General features: G+C 42.6%; 2 protein-coding genes across 19 annotated transcripts in view; one reads left to right on the plus strand and one right to left on the minus strand.

Annotated features, from left to right (window-relative positions):
- Positions 1-6,222: 6,222 nt before the first annotated feature.
- Positions 6,223-19,550, minus strand: RNF7 (ring finger protein 7). Of its 3 annotated transcripts, none has more exons than XM_073359820.2 (3): positions 19,320-19,550; positions 10,225-10,272; positions 6,223-6,732 (listed from the first exon to the last, which is right to left on the minus strand). In XM_073359820.2, exons 1-3 carry the CDS (start codon positions 19,482-19,484, stop codon positions 6,676-6,678), a joined length of 270 nt encoding a protein of 89 aa, XP_073215921.1. In that variant the 5' UTR covers positions 19,485-19,550; the 3' UTR covers positions 6,223-6,675. The 3 variants fall into 3 exon arrangements, with proteins under 3 accessions (XP_073215921.1, XP_073215919.1, XP_073215920.1); XM_073359818.2 differs by having other exon boundaries at positions 19,307-19,546; XM_073359819.1 differs by lacking the exon at positions 10,225-10,272 and having other exon boundaries at positions 19,307-19,549.
- Position 19,551: 1 nt separating this feature from the next.
- LOC144930883 (uncharacterized) overlaps positions 19,552-21,124 on the plus strand; it is a 97,459-nt gene continuing 95,886 nt past the window's right edge. For 8 of the 16 annotated variants that reach the window (XR_013636354.1, XR_013636353.1, XR_013636350.1 and 5 more), the window contains exon 1: positions 19,666-20,942. Coding sequence is in view for 11 of the 16 variants with exons in the window: in XM_078854424.1 (XP_078710550.1) it covers positions 20,818-20,942 (125 nt within the window). In the remaining 5 variants the exon portion in view is untranslated. The other 8 variants (XM_078854431.1, XM_078854425.1, XM_078854433.1 and 5 more) reach the window with 5 other exon arrangements.

Consider the following 21,124-nt stretch of genomic DNA (forward strand, 5'->3'; position numbering starts at 1 on the left):
CTCAACTACTGAGGGACAATCTTCACTTATTGATATATGTGCTTTCTACAACTAACTCTCTGTATAACTTTTCATGAGTGATGTACCCGAATACTTGAATACTAATATCTAAACTGTATTCTTAAATTTACTCACCTAAATTTGGGTTACTGCTGATTATTCACTATATGTATCTTATGACTTTAAAAACAAACTGTGTATCTGTGGATAATCTAAGCACTATACCCAGATGTATATACGCTCTTTTCTCAACCTGTGTATTATATAATTTTAACATTAGCTTTAATAAAATTTTTATTTGGAGACTGAGCAGGAGCAGGCACAGCTCGGCGGCATCAGCATATTTCATTCTGGCAAGTAGGCTTTAATTTTGGACATGGGAAATCAGTGTAGCTCCACATAGGCACAGGTGTTTTGTGTAGAACTGACGACAGCCTCCAAGTCAATTTAAATTTTGATGTTAATTTGAATGATACATAGACTTAATTTTATTATTGGACTCAAACTAGTAAGTTCAAAGTAAAAAAAAAAAAAGATGAGATTGAATGTGTGTATTTATGAACACTGTCTTCCCCGCCCCCGACTCAAATATTGAAGTTTATATGCCATAAAAGCAGTTCAAAGGATTTGGAAAAATAAGCACACAAGTAATAGTATGCATGAGCAACTTTGAAATTCTAATAGAAAGGTGTTTCCTCATAACTAATTTTGCCACAAAGAATGTTTCAGAATTAAAATGGGTTTGAAATACTATACATATACATATGCACAGAGAGAGAGAGAGAGAGACTACCCACATGTAACACAACTGTTTGTTTGTGGAGGAAACTCTAGCTCTACAGAAACTAAGGACAATTCTCTCTCTTCTTCCTGAATTATCAGCAGTATAACTCAATGTGTTTAAATATTCATAAATATCTTCTATAAATTATATAGAAAAATCTTGAGCATTTTGAGTAAGTTCACTTATGCAGCTGAAAGCTAAAATTGTAATGCCTTTTTCATATCTACTATATTCTCCACAGAATCTTTAAACACTTAAATATATGTCATATTAATTGAATGACAACTTTTTCTGTATAAGAATTATGAACCTTCTGTCTAGTGTCAGAATGCCTGGATTTATCATTGACCTACATTTATAGTCTATCCAGAACAGACAAAAAGTGAATTTGCAATAGATTCCACAAAATGGAAAGACAATACACCTCAAAATTATGAAATGCCCTTTAGACATTTAATTTATTCAGGTAACATTTTACAGTTGCATATATGTGAAAGGTGGCATTCTAAAAGGACAACTGAATGGCTGCTCAGTACATTACCATATGCAGGGCTGACAGCATTGACTGTTCTTAAGGTTGCCTGCCACATCCTACCTTGTTTTCAGTTGCCAAACTTCAACCAATTGGGCTGAAGTTTTCAATGCCAGGTGTCAGCCACAGGCTGAATTTAGTTTTGGAAAATTTCAGCCCAAAGGATTCAGGGGATAACGGGCAGGAAAATCAGATGAGCCCAGGGAGATTGGGAGTAGGAATCAGTGAGGATGGGGAATGCAGGTGGGTGGAGGGGTAGATGGGAGGCTAGAGCTTGGGCAACAGAAACATCAGATGAGGAGCCAGGAGAAGGAGAACAGACTGCATGGCAAGAAAACTGGGGAAAAGGAGCTGCAGGGGGAGTGGAATTGTGCAAGGAGACAAACTAGGCATGAGGAAGGGAGACTAGGATTTACTGAGCAAAGAGACTGGGATAGTGAACCAGAGAAGTAAAGACTGGGATTAGCCAGATGAGAATGGGACTGGGATGAGGAGCCAGGGGTGGAGAAAACAAGGGAATGGGACAAGAATAGGTTGGAGGGGATGAAATAGATGGGATCATGCCGGGCACGGGAGGGAGGAGAATTTGCAGAAGAATTTGTGCCCACTACATCGCACTCTTCCAGGGAGTGGTATGGAACCCAAGATTGCGGAGTCTCACCATTCCTCTACAGTCAGTAAATACATATGAAAGCCACTGATAAAGTGCCCATCCCTCTCTAGTGCTGGTGCAGAGGATGACATTCTACTACTGATACTGTTTATACTGGTAGTTTACTTGGCAGAATCTGTGTGGTGGATCTAAAGGTTCCAACCCTGTTGATGAAATGTGTATGTCAATATAATGTCACATGATGGCATTTCTGTTTTTTCAGGTTGCTTTTTTAAAAACCTAGGAAATTCCAGACACTAAAATTACATTGAAAACTTTATTAAGGTTGCAAAGTCAAGCAGTGAAAATGTATGAAATACCAGCGTTAAAGTTGTCTTAATTCCGCAGTCTGCATATGCATTATGAGTCTTCAATTACATGATCACATACTAATTTTCCACAAGACCCCTGCCTGATTCAGAAGAGAGGATGGACTGCTCTGAAGGTGAACCAAGGATTTGTTGAGAAGGAGGCTGTTTATGTGTAGGAACCGCATTTAATTTGTTGCGGAAGTTGGATGGTGTATAATGAATGAGGCAGGAGATTTCAGGGAGAGAAAGGATGGTTTCATGCTTTAGGTATTTGAATGTTGCCTTCTTGAATTGGATCCCTATTTCTGCCTCTGCCACAGAATTGCTATGTGAGGCTAGTCAAGTTGCTTAAACTAAAAACTTTTCACAGGTGATTGTTAATATTGTGTTCTTCATTTTCTGAGTATCCAACGTAAGCACATGAGGATTGATTTGTAGAAGTGCTGAACAGTCACAGCCGCAACTGATGGTTATTGGAGCACAATACTCTGAAAAATCAGGTCACTGGTGTCTTCATTTGGGTACCCAAAATTAAAGATACTTTTGACCTGAATCTTCCTGCATGTAAAATATTAATAGGGAATTGGGAAAATAAATAAACACTCAGATACTATAGTGATGAGCACCAAAGAATTATTCATTTCCTCATGGGCTTTTCTATCTTCAAGAGCAGGGTTTGAATAGTGTATAATAAATACGGCCTAGGGGCATACAATGAACAATGAGCAGAAAACCAAATTTTGAACAGTTGCTCATTAAGTCCTAACATCCATCTTGTGAACTGAATGAGGCAAGGGTCCTATGGGAAAAAATAGTATGTGATCATGTAATTAAAGAATATATCATAATACATATGCACAAGGTGGCCAAATTAATGTTACATAAGCACCATTAATTCTGGTAATTTCTAACTTTTGACCTCTTGACTTTGCAATCTTAATAATGTTCTTGGTGAGTAATTATATAAACTGATCAAATCTTAAAGTTTATTTGTGCTTAAATCTGTAATTTTGCATCCTCAATACAAGCAGCCTTTTCTATGAGATAAGAGACAGTAAAAGACTGATGAAGTTATTTCATCAAGACAAACATTTAAACTGTCAATCTTCAAAAACACTATTAACTAAACTGGAAATATTAAATCCATTAAAAATCTGAAAAGAAAAAATTGTTGGGTCTCCCCTAATAAAGAGTGTTTACTTTACTGAGTTATTATCCTCTAATACAAATGCTTTTTTCCCTTACTATATAAAATTTTCTACTCAAGTAAAGAAATACATTAACAAGACTTTACAGCCATAACATTAATGAGAACCCACTGGAAATTCCCTTACCTACACAGAGATGCCATTGTGTGGTATTATCTGATCTGTTCATTTTCCTCTCCTCCCTCTTGTTGGCCACAGTCATTCTTTTTCTGTATGTTGCACAACTGCTGCTAGCTGAGGACCAGTTTTAATTAATGGGTAATCCTATTTCCTTTTACTCTTTTCTACAGATGCTCACTAGAGTGGAAAAAGACCAGTTTTCCAGTGAAGAAATGTAGAGAAAACTGTGTTCTAAAAGCTTTCCCAAACACAGGTATACAGCTAAGACAGCAGCAAAGACCCACTCCTCTGTCAAAAAGGAATAATTACAAAGTTACACCCTGACTTCAGGACAACAGGATTTGCCTTTCCACCAAGCCCCACAGTCACAAAAGCAAGACTGTTGCCACTTGTTCTAGTTAAGTTCACAGGTGCCTGAGGTGCTTAGCTATAAAGAAGAGAGACAAGGCCAGGAGAAATGTTGTATTGACCCACTTCAGCTTGTGGCTCTAAAAGTGAAACCATCTAGTTCTGGGTGGTACTTGGTGGTTTTTGTGTCTAATGATTCAGTTGTTTTCCACTTTTTGAGAGAAAGCAAGTCTGGAAAAGAGTTTGATTGGAGTGTGCTCTGCACAGCAAATCATTGCACAGCTCCATAAATCTCTGACATGAAACCTATCTTTGCAGTTTCTTTTGAAAAGATTAAAGCAATAATGTAGTGCCTTACAGGGTGGGCCATAACTAATGCAGGAGATTAAGGTCACGTCTATGTTACAGGGACTCTAGAAGCAGATACCCAGTGCCACAGTTATGCTAGCATCACCCAATAGCGTAGATGCAGCCTGCAGTGAGGGAAGGAGTTTTTCCCATTGCCGTAGGAACACCTTGTCCCCATCTTATGGCAGCTAAGTCGACGGAAGCATGCTTCTATCCACCTAGTTATCTCTGCCTTTGGGAGTTAGGTCAGCATAGGTAGGATGCCCAGGGGTGTGGATTTTTCATACCCGACCATTGTAGTTACATCGATCTAAATTTTAAGAGTAGGCCACGTCTAAACTTCACTTCCTCTAAAGAAAGAGAACTCCTTAACTAGGACCTAATCACATGAGATACTGAGCACTCTCATTTCCTCCGGCCCTGCACTTTGCTGAATCTTGTCCTTAGCGGTTTGTAAATGGCTTTGAAAATGAAAAAACACTACAGGTGCTAAGAATTTATCATCAAGGATTGACTGGAAATTTGTGTGCGTATATGGGGGGCGGTAATGAAGGGGATTTTTGTTGAGAGGGAGAGAGTGGGCGTCTACATAGGCATTTAATGTGGGTTGTTTGTTGAGGGTGGGAGAGGTATTAGAATGGGGCTTAATAGCTGTGATACTTTTATTCAGTAAAGAGAGGTTGTGCACCTTCTCTCTCTGTGTTGTGGGAGGAGATTTAATGATCATGAACCCTGCTCTCCCACCTGAGTTAATTTCTGTATGTTTGGCTCGTCGGGATAGATTGTAAAGTCTTCCAGGAAAGGAATGCATCTTAACTTTTGTAACATGCTTTATAAATTGCCATGTACATTTATGGCCTGGTATACAAAGATATACAATGTTTGTTCTAGTAGATTTCAGCCAATCAAGATGTTTAACTTTCAGTGAGCTCATCTTTTCCCCAGCAGGTAGCATTAGCACACAGTGAAGTGAGTGATCAAGACATATAGGCTTGCTAACAGATGGCAGCATGATGCAATCAAAAAGGCAGGCCACCATCTATATGAGGGCATTCAAATAGGCCAGAGTCAACTGATGTTATTTGACCAGTCAACTGATCAGCTTATCAAACCGAGTTTAGAATGATCTTAACAGAACATAGACTCTTCATACTTGTCATATATTTAAAACTCACTCAAATCTTGTTCGTAGGCCATATGTTTCCTGTAGGCATTAAAGGCAACTAAAAGAATTAAGGACAAGCAATTAAATATAAGTAAAAAACCCAAAAATTAAAACAGGGTTGTCCGTACATAAAAATAACCTAATGAAATCCTCAAGCCTTCCCGTTACGAAAGGCAAAACAACAATTGTTATTACATGAAAATATGTCTACCAATCTGATGAAATAGACAAACGGATACAAAACATATTCTCAAATGGACATGCCTATACTGACAAGATGAAACAATGTACTGCATTAGATTCTTAATACATTTAATTAGCATATGCTTTCTTTGTAACATCTATTTTATCAATTATATATTTGAAACAATTTATAGACATGGTTCTCAATTTATTTAAGATACATCCATGAGTCAGCTAGTTCCTAACCAAATTTTCACTTCACCAGCTAATTAATTTCAAATATGGTTATTAAAGTGGCCCAGTGCTGGATTAAAGACATCCCCCATTGCTTTTACTAGAAATTACAATAAAAATCCTAATATGGTAAAAGTTTAATACTGTATGTTGGAGAAACCACATACATATAATTATAAAATAAAAGGCTATTAATGTTCAATGAACTGTAGAGTCAGATTTCTTAAGCCATCACAAAACCAAGCCTGTATTAAAACTTAAATAAGAGGTTTCTACCATACGGGGTACCGGGGGATGGGGTGGGGAGAAGGGGGAAAAAAACAACAGTAAAAATGAATGTTTCACACACTATTTATTTTAGTCAAAAAATCACGATCAGGCAAAATTATTTATGGTGGTTTGGTGGTAGATTGTAATTGTGTATTTTCGGCACCACAGCATTTCTAAGCAGTTGATACAATTCACACCAGAACATTGACAGACAGACAGACTTTAAGGTAGCGTGCCTATGTCCTTAGCTGTGGAAGGATGCTGAAATAAGATCAGACAAAATGGCACACCAACACATTAGAGCATATTCAAGCACAACAAAACCATAGTATTCTTTTAACATAGATATAAATTGAATGAATCACACCACAGTTAGAGTGTTCCTCCCTTTCATATGGCTATATGGCATCAGACATATATTGCTTCAAACAAGTTCAACAGAAAAACTGCCAATGTTTTCATTTGCCTATTCTCTGGACCACCCAGTCCTGTTGACAGAGGGGACAGCGATTGTTCTGTTTCACCCATAGGGACATGCAGCAATTGTGGAAGGAATGATTACATTCTCCCCAGACAACTGAAAGAAAAGAAAAATACTTGATACGTTCCAGTTACACTGTTTAATATAGATGTACAAACTACATTCACAATTAAGAGGTCTAACAATCTAACTCAGATTTTTACAGCAAATAGAGGGTTATATGATATTTGAGGCAATAATACATTATAATGATTTACTGATTGAGACTAGATTAGTGTTACTGGTTTGAAAGTATTTTCCATAAATAGAATATTGTGTTCTACAGGGTTATGTCTCACACATTCATAGATATTTAGGTCAGAAGGGACCATTATGATCATCCAGTCTGACCTCCTGCACAACGCAGGCCACAGAATTTCACCCACCACTCCTGCAAAAAACCTCACACCTGTATCTGTGATATTGAAGTCCTCAAATCGTAGTTTAAAGACTTCAAGGAGCAGAGACTCCTCCAGCAAGTGTCCCGTGCCCCATGCTACAGAGGAAAGCGAAAAACCTCCAGGGCCTCTTCTAATCTGCCCTGGAGGAAAATTCCTTCCCGACCCCAAATATGGCGATCAGCTAAACCCTAAGCATATGGGCAAGATTCATCAGCCAGATACTACAGAAAATTCTTTCCTGGGTAACTTGGATCCCACCCCATCTAATATCCCATCACAGGCCATTGGGCCTATTTACCATGAATATTTAATTACCAAAACCATGTTATCCCATCATACCATCTCCTCCATAAACTTATCGAGTTTAATCTTAAAGCCAGATAGATTTTTTGCCCCCACTGCTTCCCTTGGAAGGCTATTCCAAAACTTCACTCCTCTGATGGTTAGAAACCTTCATCTAATTTCTAGTCTAAATTTCCTGGTGGCCAGTTTATATCCATTTGTTCTTGTGTCCACATTGGTACTGAGCTTAAATAATTCCTCTCCCTCTCCAGTATTTATCCCTCTGATATATTTATAGAGAGCAATCATATCTCCTCTCAACCTTCTTTTAGTTAGGCTAAACAAGCCAAGCTCCTTGAGTCTCCTTTCATAAGACAAGTTTTCCATTCCTCGGATCATCCTAGTAGCCCTTCTCTGTACCTGTTCCAGTTTGAATTCATCCTTCTTAAACATGGGAGACCAGAACTGCACACAGTATTCCAGGTGAGGTCTCACCAGTGCCTTGTATAATGGTACTAAAACCTCCTTATCCCTACTGGAAATACCTCTCCTGATGCATCCCAAGACTGCATTAGCTTTTTTCACGGCCATATCATATTGGCAGCTCATAGTCATCCTATGATCAACCAATACTCCAAGGTCCTTTTCCTCCTCCGTTACTTCTAATTGATGTGTCCCCAGCTTATAACTAAAATTCTTGTTATTAATCCCTAAATGCATGACCTTACACTTCTCACTATTAAATTTCATCCTATTACTATTACTCCAGTTTACAAGGTCATCCAGATCCTCCTGTAGGATATCCCTGTCCTTCTCTAAATTGGCAATACCTCCCAGCTTTGTATCATCCGCAAACTTTATTAGCACACTCCCACTTTTTGTGCCAAGGTCAGTAATAAAAAGATTAAATAAGATTGGTCCCAAAACCGATCCTTGAGGAACTCCACTGGTAACCTCCCTCCAGCCTGACAGTTCACCTTTCAGTAGGACCCGTTGTAGTCTCCCCTTTAACCAATTCCTTATCCACCTTTCAATTTTCCAATTGATCCCCATCTTATCCAATTTAACTAATAATTCCCCATGTGGCACGGTATCAAACGCCTTACTAAAATCTAGGTAAATTAGATCCACTGCGTTTCCTTTGTCTAAAAAATCTGTTACTTTCTCAAAGAAGGAGATCAGGTTGGTTTGGCACCATCTACCTTTTGTAAAACCATCTTGTATTCTGTCCCATTTACCATCGACTTCAATGTCCTTAACTACCTTCTCTTTCAAAATTTTTTCCAAGACCTTGCATACTACAGATGTCAAACTAACAGGCCTATAATTACCCGGATCACTTTTTTTCCCTTTCTTAAAAATAGGAACTATGATAGCAATTCTCCAATCATATGGTACAACCCCTGAGTTTACAGATTCATTAAAAATTCTTGCTAATGGGCTTGCAATTTCATGTGCCAATTCCTTTAATATTCTTGGATGAAGATTATCTGGGCCCCCCGATTTAGTCCCATTAAGCTGTCTGAGTTTCACTTCTATCTCAAATATGGTAATGTCTACCTCCATATCCTCATTCCCATTTGTCATGCTACCATTATCTCTAAGATCCTCTTTAGTCTTATTAAAGACTGAGGCAAAGTATTTGTTTAGATATAGGGCCATGCCTAGCTTATCCTTGACCTCCACTCCATCCTCAGTGTTTAGCGGTCCCACTTCTTCTTTCTTTGTTTTCTTCTTATTTATATGACTATAGAACCTTTTACTATTGGTTTTATATTCCCTTTGCAAGGTCCAACTCTACTTGACTTTTAGCCTGTCTCACTTTATCCCTACATGTTCTGACCTCAATAAGGTAGCTTTCCTAGCTGATCCCTCCCTTCTTCCACTCCCTGTATGCTTTCTGCTTTTTCTTAACCACCTCTCTGAGATGCTTGCTCATCCAGCTTGGTCTACAACTCCTGCCTATGAATTTTTTCCCCTTTCTTGGGATGCAGGCTTCCGATAGCTTCTGCAGCTTTGATTTAAAATAATCCCAGGCCTCCTCTACCTTTAGATCTATAAATTCTTCAGTCCAATCCACTTCCCTAACTAATTTCCTTAATTTTTGAGAGTCAGCCCTTTTGAAATCAAACCCCCTAAATTAGCCACTAAAAGCATGTCTACCAATTTATTTCTAATTCAAGAGACATATACACATACTTTCATATTCTTACTCATCTGTAGAATGCTTAGCACGGTGCTGTGCACTATATAAATACATAATACTATGAACACTACTGAGGGACGAGTGAAGGCTGTGAGTGGTTTTTACTGGTTCATTAATTAGGTATAGTTAGTGTACCATTTCAGTGTTGATTTTTCATCACATACCAAAGGTTTAAGGGCATATGAGCAAATTCTAATTAACATTTTATTTGAATTTTTAAAGTTCAAAGTTGTGATACATGATAAATAAAATACCATAGGATATTACTACATAAGCATATAAAATGGGCTCTCAGCTACATCAGAGATTGTTCAAAGGCTATAATAATTTTATTCCACCCTTGCTTGTTTCAGTGAAGTTCTTCTGTTATATCTTCTAGCATATATCTTAAAAGAAGATACAGTAGCTATTTCCTATCTAACTCAAAAGTCTACAGTAGTCTGTCCTGAATTATAGAACTAGTTCTTCCCAGTCACACACATAAATGACTACAGATTTACTCAGTCAAGTACTTTTCTGACAGTGTGTCTTTTTACATTAGTATTGCTGTACAGTTTATTTTTGCTCATTAATAAAATTAGTATTATCTTCAAACTTAAAAAAGCACCCCACTGAGAAAAAGCCTTTGCTGAAAAACATGAGAATGAAATCACTACATACCAACACAATCTTCTTGTTTGTTTTCAGCTTGACATCTAAGACAGGCATCTAAAAGCAAACAAGAACAAAACTCAATTTGATGCTCAGAAGACAATTCTTAAAACTGGCTTTTCTAATGGAAATATAAACCCTTTATAAAGGTAAAAGCTCGAATTCTGCCATCTAGTTAAATTGTATTTATTAGATGAAAAGGAATTTAAAATACATGCACTATGCATACCAAAAGAAAAATATACGTTTACAGATGGTAAAAAGAACTGGAAACTGTAAGACCCTACATTTTGTTGTGACATTTTCACAAGCTCTGCTGCAAAAGACATCTCCTTTTTGTATATGTGACCATTGGGAGACTTGTGCCAAATCCTCTCAAGCATATTAAAAATTAAACAAGAGAACTGCAAGTATACATGCAACCCCCAAGTTCAGCAATCTGTTTTTCAGACATCAGCATCTCCTTTTAAGGAAATCACTCACAATTCTATTGACAGGTTTCAGAGTAACAGCTGTGTTAGTCTGTATTCGCAAAAAGAAAAGGAGTACTTGTGGCACCTTAGAGACTAACCAATTTATTTGAGCATAAGCTTTCATGAGCTACAGCTCACTTCATCTGTAGCTCACAAAAGCTTATGCTCAAATAAATTGGTTAGTCTCTAAAGGTGCCACAAGTACTCCTTTTCTTTTCACAATTCTATTGTTTTTCAGCCTCCCATCAAACCCTGCCCCACACCATCTTTTTTACACAGAAATTTTACTTGATGAGTACCTTAAACTTCACCAGAATATAAAAACACACACCCACACTCTATACTTTTAGATCATTTATTAGTCGTGTAATGTAAGTGAAGAGACCACACCATACTTTTAGATCGTTTATTAGTTTTACTTACATTGCACAGAGACCAATGGGGACATATAATACATATTTTTTAAATGGGTGTCTAATCTTGCAAGGGACAGAAAGGAATAAGGATATGGGACTTCCAGTTGGAGTAGTACATCAGCTGCTGCTCCACACTATGTAAGCAAAAAGAAAAGGAGTACTTGTGGCACCTTAGAGACTAACAAATTTATTTGAGCATAAGCTTTCGTGAGCTACAGCTCACTTCATTGGATGCTGTAGCTCACGAAAGATTATGCTCAAATAAATTTGTTAGTCTCTAAGGTGCCACAAGTACTCCTGTTCTTTTGGCGAACACAGGCTAACACGGCTGCTACTTTGAAAACTATGTAAGCACTTACTGCTGCTCCCACTTCAGATTTCTCACCAAGCCCTGGTCTACACTAGGAGTTGAGGTCGAATTTAGCAGCGTTAAGTCGATTTAACCCTGCAGCCGTCCACACGACGAAGACCTTTTTTCAACTTAAAGGGCTCTTAAAATCAATTTCCTTACTCCACCCGCGACAAGGGGATTAGCGCTGAAATCGGCCTTGCTGGGTCAAATTTGGGGTACTGTGGATGCAATCAGACGGTATTGGCCTCCAGGAGCTATCCCAGAGTGCTCCATTGTGACCGCTCTGGACAGCACTCTCAACTCAGATGCACTGCCCAGCTAGACAGGAAAAGGCCCGCGAACTTTTGAATTTCAATTTCCTGTTTGGCCAGCATGGCAAGCTGCAGGTGACCATGCAGAGCTCATCAGAGGAGGTGACCACGCAGCAGTCCCAGAATAGCAAAAGAGCTCCAGCATGGACCGAACGGGAGGTATGGGATCTGATCGCTGTATGGGGAGAGGAATCCGTGCTATCAGAACTCCGTTCCAGTTTTCGAAATGCCAAAACATTTGCAAAATCTCCCAGGGCATGAAGGACAGAGGCCATAACAGGGACCCAAAGTGCCGCATGAAACTTAAGGAGCTGAGGCAAGCCTACCAGAAAACCAGAGAGGCGAACGGCCGCTCTGGGTCAGAGCCCCAAACATGATGAGCTGCATGCCATTTTAGGGGGTTCAGCCACCACTACCCCAGCCATGTTGTTTGACTGCTTCAATGGAGATGGAGGCAACATGGAAGCAGGTTTTGGGGACGAGGAAGATGATGATGATGAGGTTGTAGATAGCTCACAGCAAGCAAGTGGAGAAACCGTTTTTCATGACAGCCAGGAACTGTTTCTCACCCTGGACCTGGAGCCAGTACCCCCCAAACCCACCCAAGGCTGCCTCCCAGACCCGACAAGTGGAGAAGGGACCTCTAGTGAGCGTACCTTTTAAAATACTATACATGGTTTAAAAGCAAGCATGTTTAATGATTAATTTGCCCTGGCATTCGTAGCTCTCCTGGATATACTCTCAAAGCCTTTGCAAAAGGTTTCTGGGGAGGGCAGCCTTATTCCATCCACCATGGTGGGACACTTTACCATCCAGGCCAGTAGCACGTAGTCGGGAATCATTGTAGAACAAAGCATTACCGTGTATGTTTGCTGGCATTCAAACAACATCCATTCTTTATCTCTCTGTGTTATCCTCAGGAGAGTGATATCATTCATGGTCACCTGGTTGAAATAGGGTGCTTTTCTTAAGGGGACACTCAGAGGTGCCCTTTCCTGCTGGGCTGTTTGCCTGTGGCTGAACAGAAATGTTCCCCGCTGTTAGCAATGGGGAGGGGCTAGCCACGTGCTGGGGGGAGGCAAAATGTGACCTTGTAACGAAAGCACATGTGCTATGTATGTAATCTTAACAGCAAGGTTTACCGTGAAAGAGTGTACCCATTGTTCTATAAAATGTGTCTTTTTAAATACCACTGTCCCTTTTTTTCTCTCCACCAGCTGCATGTGTTTCAAGGATCACAGGATCTTTTCCTTCCCAGAAGCTAGTGAAGATTAGAAGGCGAAAAAAACGCACTCGTGATGAAACATTCTCTGAGCTCATGCTGTCCTCCCACACTGACAGAGCAAAGACGAATGCGTGAGGCAGACAATGTCAGAGTGCAGAAAAGCACAAAATGACCGGGAGGAGAGGTGGCGGGCTGAAGAGAGTAAGTGACGGGCTGAAGAGAGGACTGAAGCTGAAAGGTGGCGGCAGCGTGATGAGAGGAGGCAGGATTCAATGCTGAGGCTGCTGGAGGATCAAACCAATATGCTCCAGCGTATGGTTGAGCTGCGGGAAAGGCAGCAGGAGCACAGACCGCCGCGACAGCCCCTGTGTAACCAACCGCCCTCCTCCCCAAGTTCCATAGCCTCCTCACCCAGACGCCCAAGAACGTGGTGGGGGGGCCTCCGGCCACCCAGCCACTCCACCCCAGAGGATTGCCCCAGCAACAGAAGGCTGGCATTCAACAAGTTTTAAACTTTTAAAGTGCTGTGTGGCCTTGTCCTTCCCTCCTCCGCCACCCCTCCTGGTGCTTCTCTCCTCCACCACTCATCTTGGGCTACCTTGGCAGTTATCCCCTTATTTGCATGATGAATGAATAAAGAATGCATGAATGTGAAGCAACAATGACTTTATTGCCTCTGCAATTGGTGATCGAAGGGAGGTGGGGAGGGTGGTTAGCTTACAGGGAAGTAGAGTGAACCAAGGGGCGGGGGTTTCATCAAGGAGAAACAAACAGAACTTTCACACCGTAGCCTGTCCAGTCATGAAACTGGTTTTCAAAGCTTATCTGATGCGCACCGCACCCTCCTATGCTCTTCTTACCGCCCTGGTGTCTGGCTGCGCGTAACCAGCAGCCAGGCGATTTGCCTCAACCTCTCACCCCGCCATAAACGTCTCCCCCTTACTCTCACAGATACTGTGGAGCGCACAGCAAGCAGTAATAACAGTGGGAATATTGGTTTCGCTGAGGTCTAACCGAATCAGTAAACTGTGCCAGCGCGCCTTTAAACGTCCAAATGCACATTCTACCACCATTCTGCACTTGCTCAGCCTGTAGTTGAACAGCTCCTGACTACTGTCCAGGCTGCCTGTGTATGGCTTCATGAGCCATGGCATTAAGGGGTAGGCTGGGTCCCCAAGGATAACTATAGGCATTTCAATATCCCCAAAGGTTATTTTCTGGTCTGGGAATAAAGTCCCTTCCTGCAGCTTTTGAAACAGACCAGAGTTCCTGAAGATGCGAGTGTCATGTACCTTTCCCAGCCATTCCACGTTGATGTTGGTGAAACGTCCCTTGTGATCCACCAGTGCTTGCAGCACTATTGAAAAGTACCGCTTACAGTTTATGTACTCCCTGGCTTGGTGCTCCAGTGCCAAGATAGGGATATGGGTTCCATCTGTGGCCCCACCACAGTTAGGGAATCCCATTGCAGCAAAGCCATCCACTGTGACCTGCACATTTCCCAGGGTCACTACCCTTGATTTCAGCAGATCTTTGATTGCGTTGGCTACTTGCATCACAGCAGCCCGCACAGTAGATTTGTCCACTCCAAACTGATTCCCGACTGACTGGTAGCTGTCTGGCGTTGCAAGCTTGCATAGGGCTATTGTCACTCGCTTCTCAACTGTGAGGGCTGCTCTCATCTTAGTATTCTTGCACCTCAGGGCAGGGGAAAGCAAGTCACAAAGTTGCATGAAAGTGCCCTTACGCATGCGAAAGTTTCACAGCCACTGGAAATCGTCCCAGACTTGCAATACTATGCGGTCCCACCAGTCTGTGCTTGTTTCCCGAGCCCAGAATCAGTGTTCCACCGCATGAACCTGCCCCATTAGCACCTTGAAGACCATATTGCCAGGGCCCATGCTTTGAGAGAAGTCTGCGTCCATGTCCTCATCACTCATGTCACCGCGCTGACGTCGCCTACTCGTCCGGTATCGCTTTGCCAGGTTCTGGTTGTGCATATACTGCTGGATAATGCGTGTGCCATTTAATGTGCTCCTAATTGCCAAAGTAATCTGAGCGGGCTCCATGCTTGCCGTGGTATGGCATCTACACAGAAAAAATGGGCGGAAAATTGTCTGCCATTGCCCTGACGGAGGGAGGGGCAACTGACGACATGGCTTACAGGGTTGGCTTACAGAGAATTAAAATCAACGAAGGGGGTGGCTTTGCGAGAAACTGAATGGCCCCCTCAAGGATAGAACTCAAAACTGGGTTTAGCACGCCGTTGATTTCAGAGAGGGAGGGAGGGAGGAGAAAATGAATACAAAATAAATCTGGTCTACTTCTTGTTTTGAACCACTTCATCTATCTTTATACATCTTGCTGGCAGCAGACTGTGCAGTACGACTGCTAGCCATCGTCAACACCTGGGTGCTCAGCAGAAGGCGGTGCAGTATGACTACTGGCCATCATCTTCTGTTAGCTGCAGATTAAAAGACAGTGTGGGACTGAATCGCCACGAGACGAAACAAGGGAAATGACCTGGCTGAGTCACTCCCATGTTTGCCCAGGCGCCCGGTTAAAAAAGCACCCAGGACTACGTCGATGATGGCTACCAGTCATACTGCACTGTCTGCTGCCAAAAGGCAATAAACTACTGCTGTGTAGCAATGCAGTACCACGTCTGCCAGCACCCAGGAGACATACGGTGATGGTTACCTGAGCGGGCTTCATGCTTGTCGTGGTATGGTGTCTGCACAGGTAACTCAAGAAAAAGGGCGCAAAACGATTGTCTGCCCTTGCTTTCACGGAGGGAGGGAGGGAACGGAGGCCTGACGATATGTACCCAGAACCACCCGCGACAATGTTTAAGCCCCATCAGGCACTGGGATTTCTATCCAGAATTCAAATGGGCGGCAGAGACTGCGGGAACTGTGGGATAGCCACCCACAGTGCAATGCTCCGGAAGTCGACGGTTGCCTCGGTACTGTGGACACACTCTGCTGACTACATGCACTTAGAGCATTTGTTTGGACACACACACAATCAACTGTATAACAACGCTTTCTACAAAACTGACTTCTATAAATTTGACCTAATTTCGTACTGTAGACATACCCCTAGTCAGTCATCAAACAGCAAAGAGAAATGGGAGTGCTGAGGCAGCATTGTTTCCCCAAATAAGACAGAGGAGAGCAGCTTTTCCTTTAGTAGACAATCAGGAGTTTCACTCATTATTTATTATTTGTATTGCAGTAGCACCTAGAGACCCAAACATAGTTGTTCTAGGGGTTATACAAACAATAATAAGTGGTTCCCTGTCCAGAAGAGCTTCCTGTCTAAGACAGGAAATACAATACACAGGCAGGGGAAGCACACAGTAACAGGTGAGATGACTGTAATCATCATAATAATCAGCGGCCACTATCAAATTTTTTGAAGGCGTCATAGTAGAGGAGTGTTTTAAAGAGGGATTTGGAGGAGGACAATGTTGTGGCTTTACAGATTTTTACAAGGAGCTCTTTTCATTCATAAGGAACAGCATGGGAGAAGGTTCTTCTTGGAAAATTTGACAAATGGGCAATGAAGTCTTGGCATATTTGGCAGGACAGAACCAGGAGTCAAAATCTCAATGGTGTATAAGAAATAACAGGTAGGGCACCATTCCAACACTTTAATCCCTGTGCGAACATCTGGGTCTTCAGTCAATCACTTTCAGAAATATCAAATTCACTCTAAATCCTATAACTTTTTAAAAACTAAAATACAAAGGCAGAGTTCCATATTTAGCTCCACAGAAAACATTTTGATTTCTTTTAAACTAAGTCTTTTTTCCCTTTAATTCTGTGATTTGACACAATTGGCATGAGTAGAGATATCAACTCAGATCTATTTTCCACAGTGCTTTTGTGCTATTTCGACTTCCTCATAAGTCAGGTTCAGTAAAATCCATTACTGGATATTACTAAAAACTGTATTTTTAAGAAAATGTTATTCTATTGCACCTGGGGCTAATTTCTTAGTCCTGATGTGAGCTTTGTCTACCAGCCCAACTAAGACCACATGTGAACTGTCTTCTAACCATGCTAAAGCTTTTTGTATAAAGTCAAGCTAAATAAGATATTTTTCACTACTTCATTCTGGGCCAAAGTAGTTCTTCCTCTAGCATGTTCATAAATTCTCCCAGCTCAAAAGACTGTTCTAGACACAGACAAAAATACATGAGAAATGTCTGGGCTAGTTATGTTCGATATTGCCATGATGGGCACTCAGATTGGATTCTCAATCTTTCGCTCTCCAGAACAACAGTGGAAGAATGATTTTGGGCAAGTCACTTAACCTCAGTTTTCCCATGAAAGAGGTTTCTTATCAATTTTTGTAAAACACTTTGAAATTCATGGATGAAAAGCACTATATAAAAGTGTTAAATATCTTATTTTCTGGAGATTCCGTCTCTACAACACAAAAGATAGTTCAATTTCCCTATTCATTCAGGCCTTAGCCATTTTACTGAAATTGCCAATGTCTGCCAACTGCAGTGGTTTTTGTAATGTGACTAGCAACCTAATGGAAATTGGACAGAAACCGTATTTGCATCATGCAGAACACTGACTAGACATAAGATGGTAACTTGGACTACTCCTTATCCAAGCTGCATTTGTACAGTGACCTAGAGATGAAAAGGCTCTGTGTCTCCAATTATTAACTCCCTGAGCTATCCAGTCTCAAACAGCAATAAAAATTCACACTTTTTGATGTATTTAGATCATCATAATTATATGTAACTGCTATGCTGTCAATGTCTTAATTTGTAAAATTTAAGCTACTTTTAAATATTGTTTTCAGCCAAAGAACAGCTGCAGCAATATTACTGGGAAGTAGATACTCAAGTAACACCTGACAAGTGGGTATAAGAGCCTTTTTTGGGATAAGTGTTAATATTTGTAATCAGTTGGGTAGATTTGTACAAATATAATGATAATAATTTTTAGCTAATGCAATAATGTGACCTTACATTTACATCTTTTATCCAAGAGTGGTTTGCAAGATATAATTAACAGATAATACAAAGAATACAGGTTTCAGAGTAGCAGCCATGTTAGTCTGTATTCGCAAAAAGAAAAGGAGGACTTGTGGCACCTTAGAGACTAACCAATTTATTTGAACATAAGCTTTCGTGAGCTTCGTAATAAGCTTTTCGTGAGCTATTAGTGAGGGGAGTGTTAACCCATTGTTAACCCAAGCTTCGTAATAAGCTTTCGAATTACACAGCTCACTTCATCGGATGCACTAACAAATTTATTTGAGCATAAGCCGGATGCATTCAGTGAATGCATCCGATGAAGTGAGCTGTAGCTCACGAAAGCTTATGCTCAAATAAATTGGTTAGTCTCTAAGGTGCCACAAGTACTCCTTTTCTTTTTACAAAGAAAACACTAGATATCACCCTCAAGGAGCAACCATTTCCTGGTGAAATGTAGCAAGAGAAGAGCAGACTACAAACAAGGCTTCAGCATGGTGAAATAGTGGCACAGAGATGAAGGACTCCAGTAAGTGATCCAATTTAAGCCATGAAACTTCTGTTTGGCTAGTTAAGGAGGATCACCTATTAGGAACAACCACTACATTTATGGCACCAGAAGCCATGGTCAGTCACCACATGGTAGGCTACAGAGGCTGGTTTATTCCGTGTCCCCTCGCTACATGAGAACTGCTGGGCTAGGTCAACCAACTAGAGTTTATTTCAAGGAAATAAAGAACTGTATGAATATTACACGGTAAAGCTGATTGCTTAGGTGATGCCTCTGGTTATTTATTTCTGGTACAAACACACACAGAGCTACCCCTGGTACCATCACCCACTGGTACCAGCACAGGATCTTTTGTGCAATTACTTTTAGGATGTGGGACAAACACAGGCAGGGCATTAGGAACTACATAAATGGCTTTGGTATCATCCCACCAAACAGGTCCGTGTGGGAAAGAAGGAACCCAGTATGTTCAAGCTCCAACAGAAACCCCGGGCTTTCCTGGGGAAGGAGGCAGTGAGGTGATTCAGGCCCCCACGATGTGGGGCTCTGGCCGTGGGGAGGGGGCAGTGAGGAGATACAGGGCCCCCCAGGCTGCAGGGCTCTCCCCGCGGGGGCGGGGGGAGTGAGGAGATAGCGGCCCCTCCCCCCCAGGATGTGGGACTCTCCCCGCGGGGGGGCAGTAAGGAGATACAGGTCCCTCCCCCAGGATGTGGGGATCTGGCCGCGGTGGGGGAGGGGCAGTGAGGAGGTACAGGGGCTCCGCCCAGGGCGGAGAGAAGGCCGTGGCCCACCGGCGCTTACCCATGACCTGTACCCGGCAGATGGCGCAGGTGTCGCACTCCACGTCCCAGCTCCACATGGCCACCGCGTTCCACTTCTTCAGCGAGAACATCTTGTCGGCAGCGCCCGCCTTGGCGCCCGAGGAGCCCGGGTGAGAGTGGGGGGCGCCCGGCTCGTCTCCGTCCTCCACGTCGGCCATGGCGGAGGGCGGAGACGCTGCGGCGGAGGAATGGCTCTGGCTTCTCGGAGCCGGGAGTGCGGGGCTGCAGCGCCACCCAGCGTCGAGAGCGGCGCCACCCGGCCGGGCTAGCTGGGCGGGGGCAAATGGGAGGCCCGGGGAACGGACCCGAAGCCCCACCGCTTCGGGAGCAGAGGTGGGGAGCCAGCAGCAGGCTCTAGTCTGCGGAGAGCTCAGGGCCCCTCTCGGCCGGCCCCTCCGCACCCCGGCCCCGCCATGGAAGCAGGGCTCCTGCTGGCGGCTGCCTGTAGCGCGCGCTGATGCTGTGGGAAGGGCGAAGGGGCCCCGTCGCTTCCAGGCTCCTCTCGGACCGACTGCAGGGGAGCTCGGACTCCCCGGAACATCGCCGCCGCGGGGAGCCCGGTCGCGGGGAGGGTTGTTTTTAACCGTCTTGGGCAGGCGGCTGGGATTTGTCTGGGGATTTGCACTGCGCCCATCGCCGTGCTGTCCAGGCACTAGCGCTTGTCATTTCAGGCAGAGGTTAAAGTAGCTTGACACAGGAGGGGAATCTCTCCCCATATTAGCCAAGGGCGCGCTGTGGGAGAGGAAAGTGAGTTGGGCTCCTTGCCACCCTTGAAAGGCGCTTAGAAACGGGGGAAGGTCTTATTCCCAGGTAAAGAGGGTAAGGTCATCCTCAAGCACAGGTGTTTGCACTGGTTCTAGCAATGGAGTTTCTGCCCGACACAGTGAATGGGTTAACACTCCCCTCACTAATAACAACCCCAATCCCTTGACCATTTTTTCTCTCCCTCCAATAAATATGATGTTAGATTCCCCTTGTCACCAGATGTTCATCCGGGCCCTGACTGACCTTGGGCCAGCCCCGATATCCATATGAGGATATGTCTGAGCCAGCCCCAGAAACTTGTAAACTCCACTGTTTTTGCAGTTGTTAGAATATTCACAGTTCTCAACACTCCTACAGTGAAAAAAGGGATTTAGTGGGAGGATTGATTTTTTTTTTTTTAAGGTTTATTACAAACCAGTATCCCCATTCCATTCTTCAAAGGGGGCCTGTTACAGGAATTTTTCTATCTCTAGAAGAAATCTTTATTAAGGACTCCCTCCCTTACAGGTTTGTCCCTTAAATTAGCGTCTATCAACTATAGCAGTCCCCCAAGCACAACCATTATTCACGGTTAAAGGTTTAAAACAAGTAGGATTTATTAAAAAGCACTCTGAGGTTTAACACCCAATAGGTGTTAAGCCTGGACCCAAAACCAGAACAACGTGGGTTACAAATAACACAAAGTGAAGTAATCTACTTTATTCAGTCTTGTGCAGGTCCTCAACGATGTCTGACTGGGACTGGACCACATGGAAACAGGAATACCTGACCAGGAGCCACAAATCAGGAACCAGGAACTTGGGAACCGCGGGACAGGAACAACGGAGCAGGAACAGAGGCTTCAGGAACAGGTCGGTGTCTTCTATCTTCTGTCTTCTCTGATGTTAGGTGGAACAGGCACAGTCTGCCACTAGGACAGGCAGCATGAAGCATACTGTGATGAGTCCTTATATAGTCTTTGGTTACTGGGCAGATTTTGCCACTGGGGTCAGGTGACCCTTGCCCGCCTTTTTGGGTTGCCGGGCAGATTCTA

The sequence above is a fragment of the Lepidochelys kempii genome, chromosome 9, assembly GCF_965140285.1.
Source record: "Lepidochelys kempii isolate rLepKem1 chromosome 9, rLepKem1.hap1, whole genome shotgun sequence".
NCBI classification, from domain to species: domain Eukaryota; kingdom Metazoa; phylum Chordata; order Testudines; family Cheloniidae; genus Lepidochelys; species Lepidochelys kempii.